Source organism: Thermobia domestica, chromosome 13, assembly GCF_964235325.1.
Source record: "Thermobia domestica chromosome 13, izTheDome1.hap1.1, whole genome shotgun sequence".
Taxonomy (NCBI): Eukaryota; Metazoa; Arthropoda; class Insecta; order Zygentoma; family Lepismatidae; genus Thermobia; species Thermobia domestica.
Window position 1 is genome coordinate 210,882,366 of NC_137466.1, and position 23,352 is coordinate 210,905,717.

Below are 23,352 nucleotides of genomic sequence, written 5' to 3' on the forward strand. Positions count from 1 at the left end.
TCTATCCCGGGGCCGGGGAACCTAGCCCTCCTCAGTTTTTTGAGTGACAAAATTAATTTAAGCTATTATTTATATATTTTTGAAAGTTTATAATAAACTCACGATACACCTACTCACTGAGTACTCACGATACGACGACTGTGTTCTGGCTGGTCCCCTCAGTTTTTATCTTCTAGATCCGCCACTGCTGATTATACTATATATTTTATCTATATATATATTTTATATGAAGACAAGTTGAACAATTTGTTTATTTTTTATTTTTTATTTTTTTGGAAAAAGGTACAAACAAGTAAGCCACAGCAGGTGTTTAATTTTGATTTTTGGAAAATTTTCAACTGTAGAACTATTTGAGTTTGGCTTAGATTTTGTCACTTTGCAATTTTTTTTTTTTTTTAAAGGAAAAAAGGTATGAATTAAGCACTTAGCTTTCACTGTTCCTTTTAACAGAGTTTAAATGATCAACTATTTTCTTGAAGTAATAATAGATTTCTCACACTCATTGCAAAGGACTCTCGATTCAGCCTTTCTGCTCTCATTTCTCCCAGGATACTTTTCGGTCGGTGACGTCACGTGGAGGTATCGCCAAGAATGTTATAAAATAGAGAATCTGCCCATATCACTTACGTTACAGCCATACGTACGTATCCTATGATTGATGATTCTCTTACCTGTGAAAGAGTATTTCAAGTAAATTCTTCTCACTTCTATTTGTACACCCGTACGTGCAGCATGTAATCATTGTATAATATAAATCTGAAGCCACGACTTAAATAAAAATATAGGACAGGTGAAAGGTTATTTTGGGTAATTTCTTCTCACTCTCATTTGTACACCCGTACGTGCAGCATATAATCATTGTATAATATAAATCTGAAGCTACGACTTAAATAAAAATATAGGACAGGTGAAAGGTAATTTCGGGTAATTTCTTCTCACTCTCATTTGTACACCCGTACGTGCAGCATGTAATCATTGTGTAATATAAATCTGAAGCTACGACTTAAATAAAAATATAGGACAGGTGAAAGGTTATTTCGGGTAATTTCTTCTCACTCTCATTTGTACACCCGTACGTGCAGCATATAATCATTGTAGAATATAAATCTGAAGCAAAGACTTAAATAAAAATAAACGACAGACACGCTACATGTCTACATATGAAGATCACAATGTTTTGAGTTAACATATATGGTGGAAACGAGAGTAGCCAATCAGACGTGTCAATGTTTTTTTTTTTTTTTTTTTTTTTTTTTTGCTTCATTCAGTTAGTAAGATGAAGATACATATGGGCAAATCCTCTATTTTATAACGTCTTTGAGTATCGCTAGGTATCGTTCAAGAGAACACGTGAAATACTGTACACGCAATTACGCTAGTTCGTATACTGTTTCAAGATGGGGAAAAGTCCCTCCACATGACGTCACAGACAGGGAGGCAATCAAACGCTAAAGGCGAACTGGGGCTACCTGTTATTTTATATACCTTGCATTCATTGGATCTATTAGTGCTAAATTTTGTGTATTTTTAAGTTTTCTCTTGAAGAAAAGAAGAAGAAGATAGTATTTTAAATAAATTTTAGTTTCTTTTCTACAATCGATATGGCACCAGTTCTACTATTATTAAACTATAGTATCAATTGTGAGACAAACCAGAGTTGAAATATGGCTTGGTACGGTAGAAACAATGTTAAAATGAGCTTTGGATGTAGACCTTTCATAAAACCTATTAATAACGTTTGATCATGATAAGTTAACACAATTATAATTTTCGCTTTGATTTACCATGTAAATATCGTGGAGATCTTTTCTCTAATGACTTTAATGATTTTACTCTTAAATTGAGAATTATGTAACGATGATTGTACGTTTCTTCTGAATTCGGCTCATTTAACAAAACACAAGCACTGTCCTTACAACAAACACTATTCACACCTGGGAACAAATCGCTGCAAGATATTGCGTACTTTTCTTCTAAATTATCTCCACAGTCTATTAATGTGTCGTTGTCATAGCATTGAAGTCCAGAAGACTTACAGATGTATCGACTTGTGTTTGTTTTCCTAAGTACTTCCGCGTACGCTCGCTCTAAATAGGACGACCTTAATATCACGTTCTTAGGACCAGAGTTTCCAGAAACTTCTACCGATCCCACACAGCTGTCTGTCACAGGATCACATAGTGCATGTGTTTCCTCTAATAAACTAGCACAGTTCCAAGAGTTGATAACATGTAAATCAGGAGTACATTCTACCAAGGTCCTAGTGTCTGCACAATGCATTCCAACTTTTTTGCACACGGTATTAACATTGTATGACTTAAGCGTATATGTGATAGGTGTCTTTAACAAACCAAAATCTGGTGTTGCAGTCAACTGAGGAAACTGTGGATGCTGCTTACGAAGAAAATCTGGAGGATTGTATCTGATGTTGTCAGCGATAGAAATGCAATTTTCGATTCCATTTTGACACTCAGTGTGGCACTTAATGAAACCCAAAAAATTGTTGTAAGGACCACATATCATTAGGTGCTCGGAATCTGCACAATGGGGGTGAGAGTCCTTGCACTGAAATCTCTTCTGATTGTCAGTTATTAGTTCTGTAGCGTAAATGACGGCAGCACTAGAAGTGTAATTAATGCAGTCTTCCACCTACAAAACGAAACAAAATACAGTAGAATTTAAATCTTTTATCTACAGCATATATTTATTTAATACAGAGCGTGCAAAAAGTCTCTATACACCTGAATAGTGTGCAAGCATGTTGGGAGGCTCATGGGGGACATTTCCAACATTTGCTGCGAAAATGTGTGTTAAAATGTGTGTGTATATGCTACGCCCTGTACATAGTGCTTTTATGCCATAAAATATAATAAATTTTGAGTAAAATAATTTTCCCGTTGCTTTGAATATGTGACAATTCAGGTGTATAGAGACTTTTTGAACGCTCTGTACAAAGGAAAAGAAAAATTAATTCAGCATTGTTATCTTTTTCATTAATAAAATTAGACCACATTGCCCTTGCCCATTCACGTGACACAAAATAACTGTATACATACAGATGATGATCAAATACTAGAAACATTTCTGAAAGTAAGCGCTTCGTACACTCGTGTGTGTTAACATCCAATATCACCTTTAGTATCCAATACAGATTCTGTCTCATAGAAATAGTCCATATACCTCCTTAATTATGGTTAATACGAGGTGCGTTCGGAAAGTAACCTCCGATTGGTCGCTGTGTGTGAAGTAGTGGGAGCAGCGCTATCGTCTTTGCAAAGACGTGGGCGGTGGATCAGTCTGCATCCAACCGTGGTAGAATGAAAGTTGTCTGATCACTTGTTCCACTTTTGTAGCGACTCATAATGTGTGCTACAATAGAAAACCCGTCCAAGTGCAGCTATTCGTCGGGAACTTTGTGCCATGTATGGACCAAGTGTGATGAGTGAAGGAGTTGTTCGTGAATGGGTTCGTTCATTTAAAACTGGACGAACAAATATTCATGACGAAGAGAGGAGTAGCAGGCCATCAGTGGTCACCGTTTCAGAAAATTAATGGGAAAGTTCGTGAAAATCGACGTTTCACAATCTCGGAGCTTTCCTATGAATTTCCACAAATTGTGATAATATTGTCATCTCTTCACGCATATGAAGAAGTGGCTTGGATCTCAGCGCTTTGCTGATGATAAGGAGCTGAAAGATGCGGTCACAGACTGCCTCAAGACACAGGCGGAAAATTTTTATGCTGATGGAATTTCTAAGCTAGTGCAAAGATATGATAAGTGCTTGAATGTTTATGGAAACTATATTGAAAAACAGAGCAAAGAAGTAGTTTTCAGATGTAACCCTATATAATATATTCTTCTTGTTTACTTTGGTATTCCTTTTTAACCAATTGGAGGTTACCATCCGACGGCCCTCGTAGAAACCAACGTCATTCCTCATGCAGCACACGATGGCGATGGAAATTAACGACGAACTCATTTTCCAAAATAACCCGTAAGCCCTTGATGATGTTGAGGCCGTGGAATGGATGAACTAGGAAAGATGTTCAACCTCGTCGTCATGTTCTACAAGTCACGCTTCGACAGAGCCAGCAGTATGGGTAGGAACATTATTGTCGTCAGTGGCGCATTTAGGATTTTGTTTCGAGGGGAGCTATGCACAACAGGCGAAAGCAGAGGGCAATTGCCCACCTGAATTTGAGAGCTAAATATATTTTAACGTATGCATAAATTAAAGTTTTAATTGCAAGAATTGAGGAGTGTATTTCCAAAACATGCTAAATCCAAAAAATGTCCGATTTTGGATTGAATATGGAAGAGGAACCTCTTACGTTAAATTTTGTATTATTTTCTGTGGTAAATTCTGTTTTGAAATATCACTTGCCACAGTGTTTCAATGTAAAAAAAGATATAGTTTTAAGCACTTTCTGAAGAATTCTATCAAACGTATTTAGCATCTTTTGGAAATACACTCCTCAATTGCAGGCTGGTGCATTGTGATATAATACACAAATTTAGCAGTAAATCTAACCTTTTATACTACTCATAGAAGAAAAAGGAAGCATCCTCTTTGCCTACCTAATTTCTCTGTCTACTTATTCCCCCCTCTTATTTTTCTTTGATTCAAACATTTACCTTTCTTTATAATTAAACGATGTAAATATACCTTAGCTATAATAACTAAAGGCCCGTTATGTTGATATCCATGCAAATTGCTGTGGAACATCAGTTTCGCTTATCAGCTCCTCTTAGTTTTGGTGTTAGTGACAACGGTCGACTTGAATCACAACTAACAACGGTCGAAAGTATGATAGGAGAAATTAAAGAAAGTAACAACTAAGAAAAAGAAACAGAAGACTAGAATGAACGAAAGAAAAAAAAGAACGTAGTTCTTACATGGAATGAAATTTGATAAATACAATATTATTTCTGAACAAAGAGCATAAGAAAACGGAAAGTCAATGAAATTCTTAGAAATGGTAAGAAGAATTATTGTTATACGTGGAATGCAAAAAACTAACAAATTTATTTCGAGGGAGGGGGCTTGAGCTCGATAGCACCCTAAATATGCCACTGGCCATAGAATGGTATCAATTTCCGGAAATAACACTTGTATATACCGTTGGATAACTGTGGTTACCCAGGAGTGTTTGATATGTTTCTCCAGTATCTAGACTATGCAACGTCAAAAGGAGACTTCCGAATAACATGGTTTGCCTCTATAAGTTAATAGATGCACCAATTTCTGAACAAAGTCCCTATGATATGTTTGGCATAGTCTCCGACATACAAATATGCATCCAGTGATGGGAAAGAGGCTCGATTCCACCCAACAAGTGACGCCATTCCAGTTCTCCAAATTCCATATTTTATGACTGCATTACGTGTGCCGCCTTCGAGCATTCTTGTGTATCATTAATGCCTGAACGATAGAAACACGTCCATTAATACAAATTTTATGAAGCTCCTGCGTTTCTGTTTTCTTGACACTGAAGTGTTCAGGTCACTGGAGTGCTTATTCACCTCTGCAGTTATTTTGGTATCCGTTTTTTCTGAAATGTCACTACCAGCTTTTAATTCCTAGCGTTTCTCAGCCTGGAGCTTACTTTCCCTAAAATGTAGCTATCCTGCCGTGCACTTTAACACTGCTAGATTTTCGATATTGTGTCTCGTGTTACACCTAATACAAAGGAACTGCGAAGCGGGAGAAACGTTGGAGCTAGTGAGTAGAACTTCGAGTTCACGAGAGTAATTTTGAACCTCACATTTTATAGAAAGTAACATAGAGTAAACGTTAGAATAGCAAACAGAATAATCCAAACTATAATATATAAATTTACTATAATATTATCTACTAAAATATCCATAATTTTATCGTGAACAATCATTAGTAGATCTACAGTGTATCAATAGTCACCAAACTCACTTTGTCATCAAATTCACAACGACGGTGTTTCACAGAAAATATCATTCCTTTGGGACAGCGCAAGACATGACTACCCACTTGTCCATTGCGGTTAAAACATAATTTAAACACTCGGCAGTCGTGAGGATGAGGGGAGATTCCTGCTCCACTACAACTGGAAAGATGTAAAGAGTTCACACCAGTTTATAATTTACGGGTCAAATTTTATGGTGCAAAATAAAATAGAACTTTGTATTAAGTTGTAATTACTTTCTATTACCAACTTTATTCCTTGAAATGAAAATGAAATGAAATCTTTAAGTTTTACGTCCCACGATTATGGCGGTTAGGCTAAAGGAGACGGTAATGATGAGAGATGAGTGAAATGGTTGAATGAATAAAGTGAGAGGAAACGGGAGAACGACGAGAAAAGTCCACACGGCGCGAGCTGGGATCGAACCAGGGACCCAAAGCACCGGAGGTGAACGCTCTACCAGAGATGGAGTGGGTCAGTGGGTTGGTGGGTCAGTAGGTCAAGTTTTCTGAGTGGGTCAGTGGGTCGTGGGTCAACAGCATGTGACCCACTGTGACCCACTGCGATCCACCACCCACATGACCCACCATGACCCACTGCGACCCACCACCCACCATGACCCACTGCGACCCACCGACTCAGTATGATCTACCGACCCCCTCTGCTCACTGCATTGTAGAGAGTATCTTCTGAAGCCTGGTAAATTTGTCTCCGTTTTACTTTCAAGACCTTCATTTCCCTTTCTTTTCCACTTGTTTCTGTCTACTTACCTGAGGTGAGTATATCTAACCAAGTGAAAAAAGAACTTCGGGCACTTTTGGATATTGATATTTTTAATAGTAATAATAGGAATAGGACTTACACTACAACTTGGCTTTCGAGACCTGTGGGCTTTTAGAGATTACTACTGGAAAAAATACATTTTTGAATCACTATAATATATAAATTATTTATAAAAAAATGAATGTAACTATGTGTGCCTGATCCTCACGGTCAAATTGCAAAGTCAAGTGAAATTACTTTTGGTATATAGTTAGGCCTTAATCCAAATTGGGATGTTATATTGCTTTTATTATAATGCATAATATCCTAAGGAGGTAGTGAGGATCCGAATTGTTGCGAAAAAAAAAATGAGTATCTCGCAAGCCGTTAAACTTACGGAGCTGAAATTCAGTGAATTAACTCTTTATTGAAAATAAACAGAATGTGTCCTAGCATTTTTTTAAAATTCTCCTTTATGTGGGGGGAGACACTTTCTATAAATGGAAAATTGGTAGTGAGTTGGTTTGTAAAAATGATCGAAAACGATCGATGTTATTTCAGAAAAAAAATCAGAAACAAAAAATACAGTGTTTGGCTTCATATATCCATTGCTTTCTGGTATAATAATTGCTGAAGCTTATGTTTATTATATGGAGCGCTCACAGCACAGGGCAATCAACCCATAAAGTTGTGAGAAAAATAGGCATAAAATTTGTACTGTAAGCTTAATTACACGGAAATTTGAAATTTGGATTGTACGCATAATTGTATGGAAAATTTTACACTTTTTCCCTTTACGTTGGTCTACTTACTTTGATTTGGAACTTTGAAATTTCATCCTTTTTTCCACTGAAAACTTTTGATAATTCAACAAGGAAATCATTATACAATGATAATTTAATTGAAATTCATCTTAATTTGGCACATGGCAAACAGCAGTGTGGTAATTGAAGTTGAAGGAGGGAAATTCCCATTCACCTCTGAATACTTTCCGGAAACCTCGTTCCCTTTCGCTTTCTAGACGGGGGAGGGAACTTGGTAATGGTATCAAACCTTCATGTGCAATTACAAAAATTAAATTTATAAACAAATAAGAAATCATCAGTTTATCAGGCTTTAATTGATAATTTATTCACAAGATTCCCTATCAAAGTCGTGGTAGATGAAGTTTCTGTTCTACCTGAGTCAACATTGCCAACTGACATGGTCGATATGGAAAAGATGTATGGTGATAGAGAGATGATACTTCTTGCTGAGTATTTCAAAACTGACCGAGAAAAATCGTTATCAGACTTAAGTCTAACAAGTAGATTGTCGATGAGAAGTTGCAGAAATCGGGTAGAAGTATTATCAATTTCCACGACAGGGTGCGAACGGGGATTTCCCCTCATGAATTTACAGATGACTGATATTAGAAATTGATTAAGTGCTCAAACATTGTCTAACTTCTTGCTCATCAATGTTAATGGCCAACCGCTAGACAAGCTCAAAGTAGACGAGGTAATTATTTCTTGGCTGAAGGATGGAATTCATTCCACTGCGGATGATTTACCACGAAAAAGTTACCAACAGGAAATAAATCCGATTTCAGATTTGTTTTAAGGTGGAAAATTACGAGTTACGGAAAATGTATACTTGTATTACTAATGGCTTATTTGTGTTATTCAACTTTGTACCTACTTTTTAGTAACTCTCTTTTTTGCTTTAGGTAAACTACTTTTGAATAAATATTCATAATAATTGCAATTATGCATATTTGTAACTTAAATTTAAGGTGGTGTTTTAGTGATTACACAAATTACAATTATGAGCATACTTTATGGAGATGCTCTCACATAGGGTACCCGGGCACCTTTATACCCTATGAACAACTGATTTTTCAAGACTTTTGTGAGAAAAATACTATGAATTGAGAAACCATAACCTTTTCCATATTGTACAGGGGTATTTTCCTGCGAATAGAAGTTTCTTGTGGAATGCGTTCAGAAATTAACACTTGCAAGAATACTCTCTTAGTACAAGTATATTTTAGGCACACACTAATTTCCCCCACCTCAAACTGTTTCAATTTCCTCACTGATAAACACTTTACCATTTTATATCGTAAAGGTCAGATCCACCGTTATTGTAACAGAGTGGTGCTTGAGCGATTGACTAGAAATTCAAACTCCGATTAGTGACAATTTCACAGTCTTGTTTTATTGCAAGTGTAAACTCTTTAGTCAGTTCAGAAGAGGCCGTGGATCGTGTTCAGAGTTAATGACGATGGATTTTGGTGAGTCAGAGTAGGTCAAAGTGGATGAAAGTGGTTCATGATGGGTGGTGGGTCAGAGTGGGTCACCGTAGGTGGTGGGTCAGAGTGGGTCAGAGTGGGTCACGGTGGATCGTGGGTTATGGTGGGTCGTGGGTCGGAGTGGGTCATGGTGGGTGGTGGGTCAGTGGGTCGTGGGTCAAGTTTTCATTGATCCACGCCAACTCTGCGCTCTACCACTGAGCCGCGCCCTCCCCAACTTCATTCCTGTCCGTTGGAGATTGCATATAATATAATATACTAATCAGAAAACAGCTATATATAATTATTATAAGGGGTTAATCTTTTCTCCTCTAGTTTCATTGTACTATTCAAATCTAAATACAATTAATACACCAATACCTCTGATGCATTGTAATTAAGGTATTCTCTATTTGCTAATTCTATTCTATTCTATTCATCTTCCTTGCGGGAGATTTTTATTTAAAAAAGAAAAAGACAGCACTCTGGCCCAGTTGATGCTTCACTATAATTGTTTTAAAACTTTTTGTTGATATTATATAATTATAGAAGATGGCCCGTTTCAAAATAGACGAATCGGCCTGTTTCAAGTAATTCTGTTTCCGCACTATTTTGTTAAATAAGAAGGAAGGCAGAAACGTAGAATATACAAAAAAATATGTATAATACTAAAAAGATTGCAATACACTAAATTGTGTCTAAAATTGAAATTGTGTTTTAAATTTAAATTGAAATAATTAAAGAACATGAAGCTCTATTGTGTAAAACATTCTACGCCATGTTGCCAACCTTTGCTAATTATCCAATAACTAAGAGAATAAACAGTTTAGCAAACCATAATATTCATCTTTGTTCAGAGGTGTCATTCAAATTATTTAACAGCCGTTCTATGATTAGTATGATAAATTGACGTTGTTTTGGTAAATGAAAACATAAACTTAAATATCTAGGTTGAGAGACGACAAAGAAAATACAAAATTAAGAAAACTAAGGAATTGAGTACTATCTATAAAAGTCGGTAGAATAGAAAAACAAATTAATTCAGATGCATCTTTTAATAAACTAATTCAGGTAACAAATTCCATTTACATCAATCAGATTAATGAAATATTAAATAATGAATATACGAATCGTGAACATGATACTTATAGAATTCTGAAGTTTGAAAATGGGAATAATCCTGTCTACGGAATATTTCCGTATTCAAAAAACTTCTTGTTTTATGTTTATCAACATAATAGAAAATAGAGGTTACACTTAACAATATACAGGAAGCTGATCCGAGATTAATGACCGCCATTATGCTCGTGCCAAGATTCTTGCTCGATATGTGAAGACTCAATGATCAAGGCGAGACCAAGTGACCAAAGTGGCCCCTTGTTTGCGTTGAAGTTCGTTTTTTATATCATCAGCTCTGTTCTTTATCTGCTTATTTCCTAGTTTCATTTGTTTACATACTTTGACTTATGTTTGTTACGTTTTGTTTTTGGATTTCCTGGAAACGAGCTTCGGTTATTTTCTGTCTAAATACTAAATATTATATTGTAAGGATCCCCCATCACGACAAAAGCAGATGTCAACACAACACTTGCTATTGATTGTAAACAGTGTAGCAGACGAGAAGCCAACACGGAAGACACCGAGGAACGCCGAAAGAAGACGGACCTCACGAAAGGACCCGAAGAGGACAGATAAAAGGCGGACCACCAAGGGACCCAGCATCAGTCTACCAACTGATCGCTTAACTTTTACCTTCCTATGTCACTGTGGGACTAGGAGCACACCTCTTCCTTTACCTTATGTCGCACTGGACTAGGGATCCCATCTTCAACTGGAAACCTTGCGAGGACGCCGTGAGCTGAAGGGGTTATCCCAATCTCACCTACAACCTGCTAAGTGTTCTGGAAACTGCCATGAGTGGAAGGGGCACCCGGCAAAACACTGATATTCATTCACTTGGTCACTAAGAAAGAGACACTAAATCAAAGACATTTGTATTTACTTTACTTTGTAATAAAATTTGGTGAAGGGAAAAGTCGCCCGAACTATCATTTAGACTCTACCTGTAAAATCATTGCGACATTTACAAAAACAAATATACATAGGTTTTCTCTCTGATTCACATCACAACGTAATTATTCAATTCATCGTACCTGTCAAGTAGGCTTTATAATGGACGAACACCGTGTCCGTGGGTTTTCTTAGGGTTCTCGCGTTTCTTCTTACGTCCTTAATTCCACCATTATCTTCATCCATTATTATCACCGTCTCTGTTAGCAAAAACATGGGACGTTAAACTAAGAAAACATGAATATGTCTATATTCCAAATTCCAATGATACTGATTAGAGTTACGTCATGCAGCAGGGTTAAGAATAAAGAAAATACTTGAAGGCTAGTTGAAATTTCGAATGCTTAGGAATTGCTTTCTTTTTAACCTGACATTAAGGGGGGCTCCTTTTAATATCGGTTGCGTTAGCGGAACCTAAACTTTGCGCAACTGACCAGAAACTAAACACATGTTACAAAAGTGAACTGCGTTTGCGTATCGGTAGAAAATGATAAAATGCTCTAGAAAATTAAAGAATCATGTCTCAATGACCGGCGCCGAGTTTTCCAAACTCTATTGAGGGTTCTAATGACCAGTTTATTTCTCATATTTATATAGATTTTACCCCCCCCCCCAAATATTTCAATGACGCAGTTTGCGCCATAGCCCCCCTTTGTGGGCACCCCTGCTGTATCGATTCTAATAAAAAGTCTCAGCATCTCACAATGTCTCAAAAACTGACTTATGCAACTTTATCATCGAACGCCTCAATTAATGTGTTATAAAGAAATTCTGAATCATGAAATTTGAAAAAAAAAATTGGCACACTTAAATCAAAGATCCATTGTCATAACGATGACGAAAAACAACAGTGGCATGTTTTCCGTGAGGCGACATCTGTTCTCACTAGCAACAAAAGAAAACTACTGTGGAATATGTATCACACATTGAAAAAAAATTACCAAAATTAGCAGTGCACAGTGGCGTATTTAGGGGAGTGGCTATCGGGCTCAAGCCACTCCCGCACCGAAATAAATTTCGTATATGCACAATTTTATTAAAATTTGTCGGCACCCAAAAGAAAAAAATGTAAGTGCTTAGTCACGTGTTGTGCATAGTCTCTCCCCGAAACAAAATCCTAACTACGCCACTGGCAGTGCATCAATAGGTATAAAGTAGTTATCAGATTACTATGCTTATATTAATATTTGAGTGATCTATAGTCAATGGAAATGGCGTGAGAACAATAATTATTAAATTGCTTTGGAGAATACTGACTTAATTTAAGTGCCTTCATCAAAAAGGTTTGTATTTCAGCAAATCATCGATTGTTTAATTTAAATGTTGCAAATATAAACAACGTCAAGAAATTGTTTTCAAACATCAACGAGACCATTACCTAGTTTTGGTGAGGCAACCGTTACGCACGAATATATTTTAATCACGCTTGACCTTAGCCATAGGAGCTAAATACACGGTTCTGATTGGTTGGAGTTATCCGTTTCTCGCCATGTAGCATACATATAGCACAAATCAAATGGCAGAAGCTGTCGGTCTTCGTAACCAAAAATGCTAGCGAACGAGTTAGTAATGAAGATAGCTTTTGGCGTGAGTTCAAACCCGGTCCAAGGAAAGTTTTTTTTATTTTTTTTTAAATTTATCATTAAAATACGATGAAAATTAAACTCATTTGCCCCTGTATGTAATATATAATGCATAAATTGTGATTTTTCCACCATTTACCTGGAAATTTCTGATAGCCTTTAAAAACAATGGCATTATAAACAAACAGCAGAATTGGGTTCCTCACAAAGTGAGAGGTTGTAGGTGGTAGTGGAAACTTAGTAAGGAGATGCCAGAGGCACCAGGACAGGGAAAGGTAGGCATACGCTTTCTTGCCTTCCCCCCATTGGGATGTAGTTAAATTTACATTGAAGTTGCACCATCTGGTCGTGACGTAATGTCACGTGGTAATTAATCAACCTTGCACACACAACTACGTTGATAAAAACAAATACGTTATGAAACAAAGCTGATCGAGCATCAGTGAGCGAAGAGGGTAAGAAGTCCTGCAGACCTCGTTTCATTTCACCTTTATCCCCATGACAATACCATGTGACATTACGTCACACTTGGGTGGTGCAACTTCAATTAATATGTGTGCTGGCGGACCAGCAGATAACACCAACCAATCAGAAACGTGTATTTAGTTCCTATGGCTAGGGTTGAGCGCGAAAAAATATGCGTTACGCACTAGGGCTCACATTCCACACCAGTCTTCGTAAAATTCAGTGTACAGTTACGAGACGTACAAAATTCAAAAAGTCATTATAACTGCTTTGCTGATTATCGCAAATTTTGCGTTACGTTGAAGCAAACCCTTACGGAGTGTGCATTTAGGTTTCTCTACTTAATTATGTCTAAAAATCAGATATTAACTGGATTTTTAGACATCACATTGACTAAAGTTCAGATTCTAATTCTGGATTGAATTTTCATCTTTTCATTTACGGTATTGTCTTTCAGTAGTATGTGCTATAGAGTTTGAAAACTACACCTAAATCACGTTTGATTCTTATCTGTACTGACTTACCTGTCCGGTTTAGGAGTTGTGTGCAAAGGAAAGCTTTGCAATTCAAGAATCTGTAATGACAATAAAAGTTATTAATTCAAGAGCAAAAATACCCTAAAACTAAGTTCTAATTTGATTATTATGGCCTTATGTCAAGGGCGCCCATGTTGCGGTTTCCAAGAGGGGGCAAGTATAAGCGACATTTCAAGTGTAGTCTCAAATTTTGTGGTAAATATTTTGAAAAATATGTTGGGTTTTCGATCTTCCGAAGTACAATTTCCTCTAGAGGGGGAAAGCGCTCCACCTTGCCCCCCCTGATGGGCGCCTTTGTCTTCTGTATAGTGAGCACGATCGTCAATCCCACCGCGGACACAGGAGACGTGGTCCTACCAATGTTTGTAAAACAGTTTTCATGCCCCCTCAATATTTCATTTTTTTAAGTGTAGGCGTAATAACGAAAATTAGGGGACAAATTAAGAACTTCGTACAAGATTTTATTGATATAAAAAATTGGACGACTTTGTGGTCACAAATTTTTTCGGGACCAACAGAAACAAGCATGTACGCTATACTCATACAAACATACAGGGGGTAGTGAGGGGAAGGATTGGTCGCGGAGCAGGTGGAGGAGCAAGCAAATCTCTACATGTATGTGTATGCACCTTTTTTCATTTTTTTAACATACTCTTGGTATCATTCAAGTTTAATTAAAATTGCAAAACAAGGTTGAATTTATCTATTTGGTTAAACAAACAAATGGTAAAATATGAGTTTCTTTTTTAGTAGTACATTTCCAAAAACACACAATCAAAGGTAAAAAAAAATGGAACACAAATTTTTAAAGTTGTTGTACAATGTACAAAGACTAGTTTCTAAAACTTTTCCGGAGGAAGAGCCCGTATTTGCCACTTCCCTGAGTTATTCCATACCCCACAATCTAACAAATTTCGTAGACATTCCACCCAAATTTTATGTGATGCCGACCAGGGGTAAAAGTGCGGCGGAACGCGGGGGGACGCCGTCCCATCATTTCCAGAAAATATCTGTGGCGCCCCCTCATTTTCTAGAAAAATTACAATGGGCAAAGAGAGGAAACGGGGACGGCGTGACGTCACGCATCCCCTACCTTTTCAGATCCACTTTTTCTCCTGCTCCCGACGACAATGATAGTGAGGATATGAAAGATACAAACTGCAAGTAAAATAAAACTCAAACAGCTACTACTACTCGCTATCGGTGATATTATAGTTGCCAGGTGCAATTTGAACCCAACTATACTAAAAACAAGAGGCTCCCTCTAGTTGAGAGATTTGATTCAAACGTAAGGTAATGAATTTACGCTAACCAAGCTAACAAATGGAGTGGCGTACGCAAGCGAGGTCGGAGTTTAACCTCCGATAAGCAAGATATTATATAAAAATAAAGATTTACTATTTTAAGATATATACATATACAAAAATCACACTTGCCCTAAAAGGAAATGAAATTAATTTCTTTAAGAGCCTGTCTTACTAAAAATAACACAAAATTTACCATTTTTCTTTTACTTGTTTTTCATAAGTGAAAGGAGATAATGAAATGAAACCTACCACAATCATAGATAATGTTATTCTACAACAGAAAATATGAACTTGAAGAATTTTCAGTGTTGCCATCCATAGAAATTACAGTGTTACCAGAATAAAAACTTCCCCATAATCTAAGTTAAGGCAGCGACTAGAGGAACGAATTCAACTGCATTTGGTTACGTATCATGTTGTTTTGGTTTCCTTTCCTGTGAACTACTTTTTAAATAATAGTTGTATTTACTTTGTAATAAACAAAATCGTTTTAACATACAGTTATTAAAACTAAATACTAAAGTTATTTTCAAAGGAGTTCACAGGAAACGAAAACAACATAATATGCAATCAAATGCAACTAAGTTCGTTCCTCTAGTACTATCTTAACTTAGATTATGGGAAAGTTGTTATTCTGGTAACACTGTAATTTGTATGGATAACAACACTGAAAATTATTCAAGTTCATATTCTCTGTTGTAGAATAACATTATCAATGAATGTGGTAAGTTGCATTTCATTATCTCCTTTCACTTATGAATAAACAAGCAAAAAAATGTTAAATTTTGTATTATTTTTATAGCACGGCCAACAAGAGATGGTCTCTGACATTTCTCACCACATGCGGTGGGACATTGCAACCCCTATTTTGATACCAGTGTTACCAACCACGATCACTCTCTCTTATACCATTAATTAAATTGCCACTACAGTTGCACCGAAAAAAAAACCTTGACACGCGAGAAGTGGCAATGTCACTGCGAGCTGTCAGAGATGTTCTCTTACTGGACGCACTATAGTAAGGCAGGCTCTCAAGTCCCCTGGACAGAATTCTGCATCCACTGCTGGACGAATCAATGTTATTGACTTAAACACAAAAAAAATATTTTATATTTCGAGCTCATTTTCTGTATTTCTAACAAATTTCGTGAAACACCTAAGAGAGTACTTCTGCAGTACATATATGCAAGGCCTATTGTAACTAGAAAGGCATGTAAATGCAGTCTTACCCCAACACCAACGAAAGTTTCAGAAAGTTGCTCGCACCATGAAACTCTCTTGAATCAAAATTTCCGTACTAGTTTCGTTTGAAATGATACGGAGTTTCAAATAGCAGCTACGTAATACCTTTCAGGATACCGATGGAAATTCATTTAAATTTCCTTACCCGAATTAAAAAAGACTTAAAATCCATGTTGGCCTCAAGAAATCTAGACATTTTTGAAATATCATGATTAATTTGGAACATCATATTTCAGTTTCAGCTTAATAGGATCTCCCATTCCAGAGAGAATAGGTATATTTGAGGAAGCATTTTTTCAGTTTTTTTTTCATTCATTTTTATTTTCCACAGCGAATGTATAAGAATGGAGTATCTATATCCTGTATTACACTATCAAATCACGCCTCGTTTTATTTCTAATACATTTATCAACAATATTCCTCTAAAAACTGAATCCTTATTACCTTCTTAATATCAAACTGGTGGGAAAAAATTTAAGGGGCGCATTTACGCCGATCCCAAGAGTTTCAGTATTTGCGCGCTACCCTAGCCAGCTGGTTGAAGTTGGACATGTAAAATGTACAGAAAAAATTGGGCAGGAGAACAGAACCTAACCAACTCCTGCGGGGCTTCTAAGCTGTTCCTATTATTATTATTATTATTATTATTATTATTATTATTATTATTATTATTATTATTATTATTATTATTATTATTATTATTACTGCTACTACTACAACTACTACTACTATTACTTCTACTGTTACTGCTACTACTACTACTACTACTACTACTACTACTACTACTACTACTACTTTTACTAGGGATCCGTATAGTAAAACTGCAAGCTTATTTTAATGAAAAAATGTTATGAAAATTTAAAAAAATAATATGTAAATCACTTTTTGAGCATTATTTTGAATCTTATTTTAATGAAAAAAGTGTTATGAAGATTTTAAAAAATAAAAAAAAAACTTTCCTTGGACAGGGCTTGAACCCACGTTAAAGACGATTTTCATGACTAGCATGTGGCGCTAGCATGTTCGGCTCTGACGGCCGACAGCAGTTTGCTTTCACTTTCCGCTATATGTAGGTCATGACTCTTAATGTCTTATCTGTATCAGCCAATAACATAAGAGGATATCTGAAATTTTTGGGATCCGCGAAAATGCTTACAGGCCCAGGGCCTACAACTCATGCCCTTGTGCTGATGTCTGACCAGCACATCAGTTCCCCTCTCCTAGTGGCGGATATACAAGATAAAAACTGGGGGCAGCCAAAACCCATACTATGATATATCAGAGTTTACTATAAATTTTCAAAAATATATAAATAATAGCTTCAATTATTTTGCCACTCAAAAAACTGAGGGGTCAAAGCCCCCGGCCTCGGCCTATATTCGCCTTTGCCCTCGCCATTCTAGACCAAAGTTCGCAACATCTTTCTTTTAAGTACTGCAGTGTTGCTAACATGTACGATAATTATCGAATCATACCGTAGTTTCAATTCCCATACAATGTGCGATAGTTTGTGTTCAATAATAGGAAGATATACGATAACAACACAATTATGTTCTAGAGATACTTAAAAATCAAAAGAGTGCTAAAGAAAACAAAGAAAAGAATTGAAAATCTTTTGCGTAAGGAAAAGAATTTGACTTGTAGAACAACAGTTAACAAATTTCTTCCAAATATAGGTCTAAACGGACACGCTCAGAAAGATAAATAGTAGGGATAAAACAAAGTAAAATAGTAATTAGGTAAATTAAAAAAGTACAGGAAGACAGAATTACTACGTAGAAATATAATACAAGAAAAAAACAAAAATCGAGAACTGTTTTCAGTTATGGGTTGACCAAATTTAAAAAGCACGAAGAGCAGAACTATATCGATTGATACAATTGAAACTTCACAAAGACTTAGCGTCGCTTATTTTCATATCTATTTTTTACCTTCCAAACTAGTGGTAGTCCCTTGGAACATCATTATTATTATTATTATTATTATTATTATTATTATTATTATTATTATTATTATTATTATTATTATTATTATTATTATTATTATTATTATTATTATTATTATTATTATAGTTTAATTACCAAAAATATTCAATATTGCGACTGGAAATAAGAAGTACGATAATTTTACCCAAAAAAGAGATAATTTTAAAATGTTATGTACGATAAACAGATTAGCAACGCTGAAAATCAATTGTCTTTAAGACGCTGGGTGGGCGCCTCACTACCATTACCATCTGGTGAGTATGAACGGCTACCCATCTTTTCTCTAATTCGACTTGGGACTGTTTGACTTCGCTAATATCACGAGAATCGATATTTCAGTACAGCTAGGTATAGTAGCTATTTGTTATCTTCATAAGCCTGACAAAACCGTTCATACGCAAAATATATATTTTTTTTTCTAACGGTCTTGATTGAACCATACACAAACTATCAGTCATTTTCTTGAGCTCTGAGACCATAAACTATATTTACGTATTGTAGGATCAGCAGAAACAGTTAGACATTAATTTGTCTCGCATTTAAATGACGTCACAGCCCACATCCCATAGCGGCATGATGCTGACATGGGTTTTAAAATGTAAGTACAACAACAAATAAACAAGATAGCAAAACGTATACTGTACTTTAAGAACATATAAATGTTATAAAATAGGTATCAATAATGTAAGTCAAAGATATTTCAGAGCCTTGTAAGTTATCAAGGTTTCATGGATGAAGATGGAAATATTTGCGTGTGTACAGTAATTTAATGACATCTCAACGCAAATTGCATGTTTTGCGTTTGAACACATTGTCGGGTGGAGCTACATATTACTATAATCTAATAGAATGCTGTATCTGTCCAGCAATATACTATTTGTTAACATGATTACCGATCTTTACTTGACTTCCGTTTGACTTTCTATCTTCTGACTGACTCGCGTGAGATCACCTAATAATGATGTTTGTCAAACATTACATCAAACAGTCGTGCTTATTATGGTTCATCACATTTTTCCACACGACTTTTCCATTTCTTTATTGGTCATTATTGGTAATTTATTTTTAAAAAACTGTATGAAGGTACATTATATAAACAAGGGCGGATAGATGTCCCGACAAATCAAGAGAAATTAAAACTATTTGGACATATAATCCCACAAGATGTTAATTCCACCATACAACAAAGACAAATTGAAAATTATAGGCTGCGAATCAAAAACCTAACTCACCATCATCAAAACCTAATGGAAGTTCACAAAACGAACGTACATCGAGATCATTATTTCCTCTTTGTAAAGAATATAATTTTCCTCTTTGGTATTTGTTTACCTTAGCAGCGTCCCAACGACAATGTTAATCTTATGTGCTCAATTTGGCCCACAAAACATTCGTTTCTTAAAAAATTTCAATGTAAGCTGGCAATTCTGCACAAACTTTCGAACGTACCAGCGAAAACGGTATGTTCAATAGCTTCTGATTTCCGTGATCTCTTAGTCGAAAGGAATTTCGCTACAGATATACAGGGTGTTTCAAAAAGAATGACCTGATTTTAAAATTCCATATGTATTGATCAAAATATAGTACAAAAATGTGATAAATTGCAAAATAATCACAAAATCATCAAGTTTTAACTATTACAAATGCTCTCTGTGTTCACCATCAGCAGCACAAACAACATCTAGACGCTGATCTAGACGGAAGTTCGAGGCCGACCTGGGCTCTTACTTTTGCACAAACATCCTGTCTTTTCAAATTTGCGATACTAATGACGAATGTTTTTGGGTGCAGGTGGATCAATGCCAAAACGCAAACGAAAAGCACGCTGGACCGAAATCACTGACTCAGTCTTTGCAAACTTCAGCACACAAAACGCCTTCTGATGAGCGGACGCCATCTTCTGACTGACTGCAAACTGAGAAGACGTGTTGACTGACATCTAACGGCGATTATCTCAAACTCTAGGCCACGCCAATTCAAACAACACTCATTTCCTTGCCTGCACGTCCCATGTTTCGTAATCATTACCGTCCCAAATCAGATCATTCTTTTTGAAATACGATGTATAAACGTAGCGTTTTAATATAGACCCTACAGACAATAATTTCATGTCAGTTTTGGAGCTTTAGGGAGAAATGGAATAGGCAAAAATTTATATTTTACAGCTAAAACTAAGGGAAGAAAGCTTCGTACAACTTCAGGAAGCTAATAAAAGAATTGATACATTGATACATTAGGAATTGACACATTTATCTTTATTGGTGTGACGTCCCTCAAGACCCGCACCTGTATCTTAGAGTATAAAAATAGTGCCACAAAACATACTCACAAAGATTGTAAATAATATGTTGATAAATAACTCTTCCTTAGTTACTCTCAGAGGGTTGTTATGCATCTTAGGAAAGTTCATTGTAAATTTTGTGTGGAATGATGGTAACTATAATGTTTGTATTCCTTAATGAAAACATCAATTATAATCCTTTTATTTTATGTACGCCCCGTATTGATTCGGAGATCTGTAAGAGAATATCGGAGAAGTACTTAAATCTATGATGAGCACCAAATAGTGTCCAATATCTTTGCTAAATGTATTGTTTATTTATAGGAAAAGCAAGTGTGAACTGGAATAAGGAAAATTTTGTATGTATGTTCCGTCTGAACATAGGTTCCAGTTCAGCTACCTAAGAATTAACATACGAGGGGGTGCTGAAAAGTTCATGTCTTTGTTCTCTTTAAATTGAAGTAGGCAAAATTGTTGACATATGAAAGTGTCATATCTTAATATGTAACTGTTTTAACTGTCTGTAACAGGTATTCTTCAACGCATACAAACAGGCACGAATTATAACAACGTTGACATTTCTTATAATCCAGTCCTTGAAACTTTAAGCCATTTTTCTTCCTGCCGTTAAAATTTCCATAACGTAATTTGTGTCATGGCCCACTCATTTGAACACTCCTGGACTAGAGACGCCAAGAAAAGAATAAATATAGCTTCATTACCAGGTATGAACAAGCACTTTATAAATTATCTCGCCTGTAGTATTATAGTGATAAGTAGAGACCGAATGTTTAGGCACTAAAAACCTGTAAAATAGGCACTTAAAATTTAAGATATAGGCAGTAAAATAGGCACTAAAATGAAACCCGAAATAATGAAGATAAATACTCAATAAATTAAAAAATAGATTCAAGTCATAGACAATGTTCAATGTCATAGAGAGAATAGGCAACATTAGGCACTAAAGCAATTATTTAGGCAGTATGATGCGAAATAGGCAAAATTCGCAAATTAAAATTGGCTTAAATCGAAACTATAACCCCCATATAAACTTTAAAACGTTATCTTTGATATCTTTAATATTAAAGAATAGGCATTTTGCCTAACATCCGGTCCCTAGTGATAAGAAGCTACGTAGATCCGTAAAAAAAATTAATTACATATTATCAACAAAATGGCTACGTAAAATACTCATAGTTGAAACAGAGTTCAAAAGAACGAAAATATGGTTACCTAGTAACTTATGCTTAACGAACTACATGGTTTAGTTTTAGAAATAGAGAATACAAAGAAAAAAATCATATTTTGGTTTCTAAAAAAATAAATACGTAAATTAACAGTAGTACCAAGTGTAAAAAATATATAACTTAAAATTCCATACGTCAAAAATTTCATTAACATCTATCAACGTTTTCATCCATGTTCCTCGCAGCTTCATTACTTTCATATAAAGATTCTCAAATCAAATTGAAATGTATTTGAGAATGCAGTTGCAGCCATAGAAACAATAAAAATACGTACAATATGGTTGATTTTGGTTTAGAAAGTATTTTGTGCATAATAGAGAGAAATACTGATTTATACGAGATCTCGCTGGGGACTAGTGCTAAAAGTACGGTTTATTATCAGAAACTTGCAAATTAAAGGTGATCTTTTTCAACATACTTCCCTCCTCTCTTTATACACGTTTGCATACGAAGTTTTCATTGTTGGAAGCAGTTATGGAAATCTTAAGGTGTTACCATCTTGAGTACCACGTTGTTTTCCACAGTCTGAAAATGACTTCCCTTCAGGGTGGACTTCACTTTCGGAAAAAGAAAAAAAATCGCACGGTGCCAAGTCGGGCGAATAAGGTGTCTTCCAACCTAGAGTCTTCTTAGCTGCCAGAAACTGCTTAATGGTCAAACCAATATGCGAAGGGGCATTGTTATGATGCACATCCATTCATTGTTTTTTTTTTTTTCACAAGAGAGGACTTTTCTATCTTACGCGTTCTCGCAGCTTCATCCAAAACATGATGATAATACTGATTATTCACTGTTTGACCTGATGATACCCATTCAATCAGGAGCAGGCCATTTATATCAAAGAACACAATTAGTACCACCTTCACTTTCGATTTGCTCTTGCACGCCGTGTTCATTCGCAGCGTTGACGGAGTTCTCCAATGCATGAATTGACTTTTCGTTTCTGGATCATTCTGAAAGATCCACGTTTCGTCACCAGTGACGATTTTCGTTAACAAGTCCGGTTCTTCTTCCAGGTATCCCATTGTATCACTGCACACTTGCTTCCAGGAGTCCTTCTACTCCTGTGTAAAGTTTTCTGGTACCATTTTAGTGCAATCTTTGCGCTAAGATGGCCACATCATAGTTGCGCAATATTCTGAGATACGGAAATTTTAAGATAATATTTGCCATCCTTTTTCCCAACTTTCCCCGTCGAATTTCCAAATATCTTTCCTTAAGAGGCCTCATCCCGGCGCAATTAAAATACCGCTAATTTTGCAGTAATTATGTGATATCTTCAAATAGATGAAATATAATTGAAATATGGAACAAGAGCGCCCTAGACAATATTATTTTGCGTGAAGTACCGTTATCACAAGTCACCTAGTGGCTTTCCGTTTTCAGCCGTTTAGAAACGCGAAAATAAATGCCGATTTTCAAAATGGCTCGAAATCAAAAGCAGATAAGTGAGTCGTGATAACGGTATCTCATGTTAATATTGTCTAGGGCGCTCTTGTTCCACATTTCGATTATCTTTTATCTATTTGAAGATACCACATAATTACTATAAATTAGCGGTATTTTAATTTCGCCGGGATGAGGCCTCTTAATAGATCTTACGCCGCAAATCCTGTGCCCTGTCCAAATTTCAATTTTGTAGCTTCAGTGGCCTGGGTGTTG

General features: G+C 36.0%; 1 protein-coding gene across 2 annotated transcripts; it reads right to left on the bottom strand.

Moving 5' to 3' along the window:
• Positions 1-1,477: 1,477 nt before the first annotated feature.
• Positions 1,478-21,911, bottom strand: LOC145667480 (uncharacterized). Of its 2 annotated transcripts, XM_081734956.1 has the most exons (5): positions 21,790-21,911; positions 20,492-20,678; positions 13,617-13,666; positions 5,928-6,081; positions 1,478-2,649 (listed from the first exon to the last, which is right to left on the bottom strand). In XM_081734956.1, the coding sequence occupies exons 2-5, from the start codon at positions 20,570-20,572 to the stop codon at positions 1,762-1,764; spliced, it is 1,173 nt and encodes a 390-aa protein (XP_081591082.1). In that variant the 5' UTR covers positions 20,573-20,678; positions 21,790-21,911; the 3' UTR covers positions 1,478-1,761. The 2 variants fall into 2 exon arrangements, with proteins under 2 accessions (XP_081591082.1, XP_081591083.1); XM_081734957.1 differs by lacking the exon at positions 20,492-20,678 and having other exon boundaries at positions 21,825-21,899.
• Positions 21,912-23,352: the final 1,441 nt, after the last annotated feature.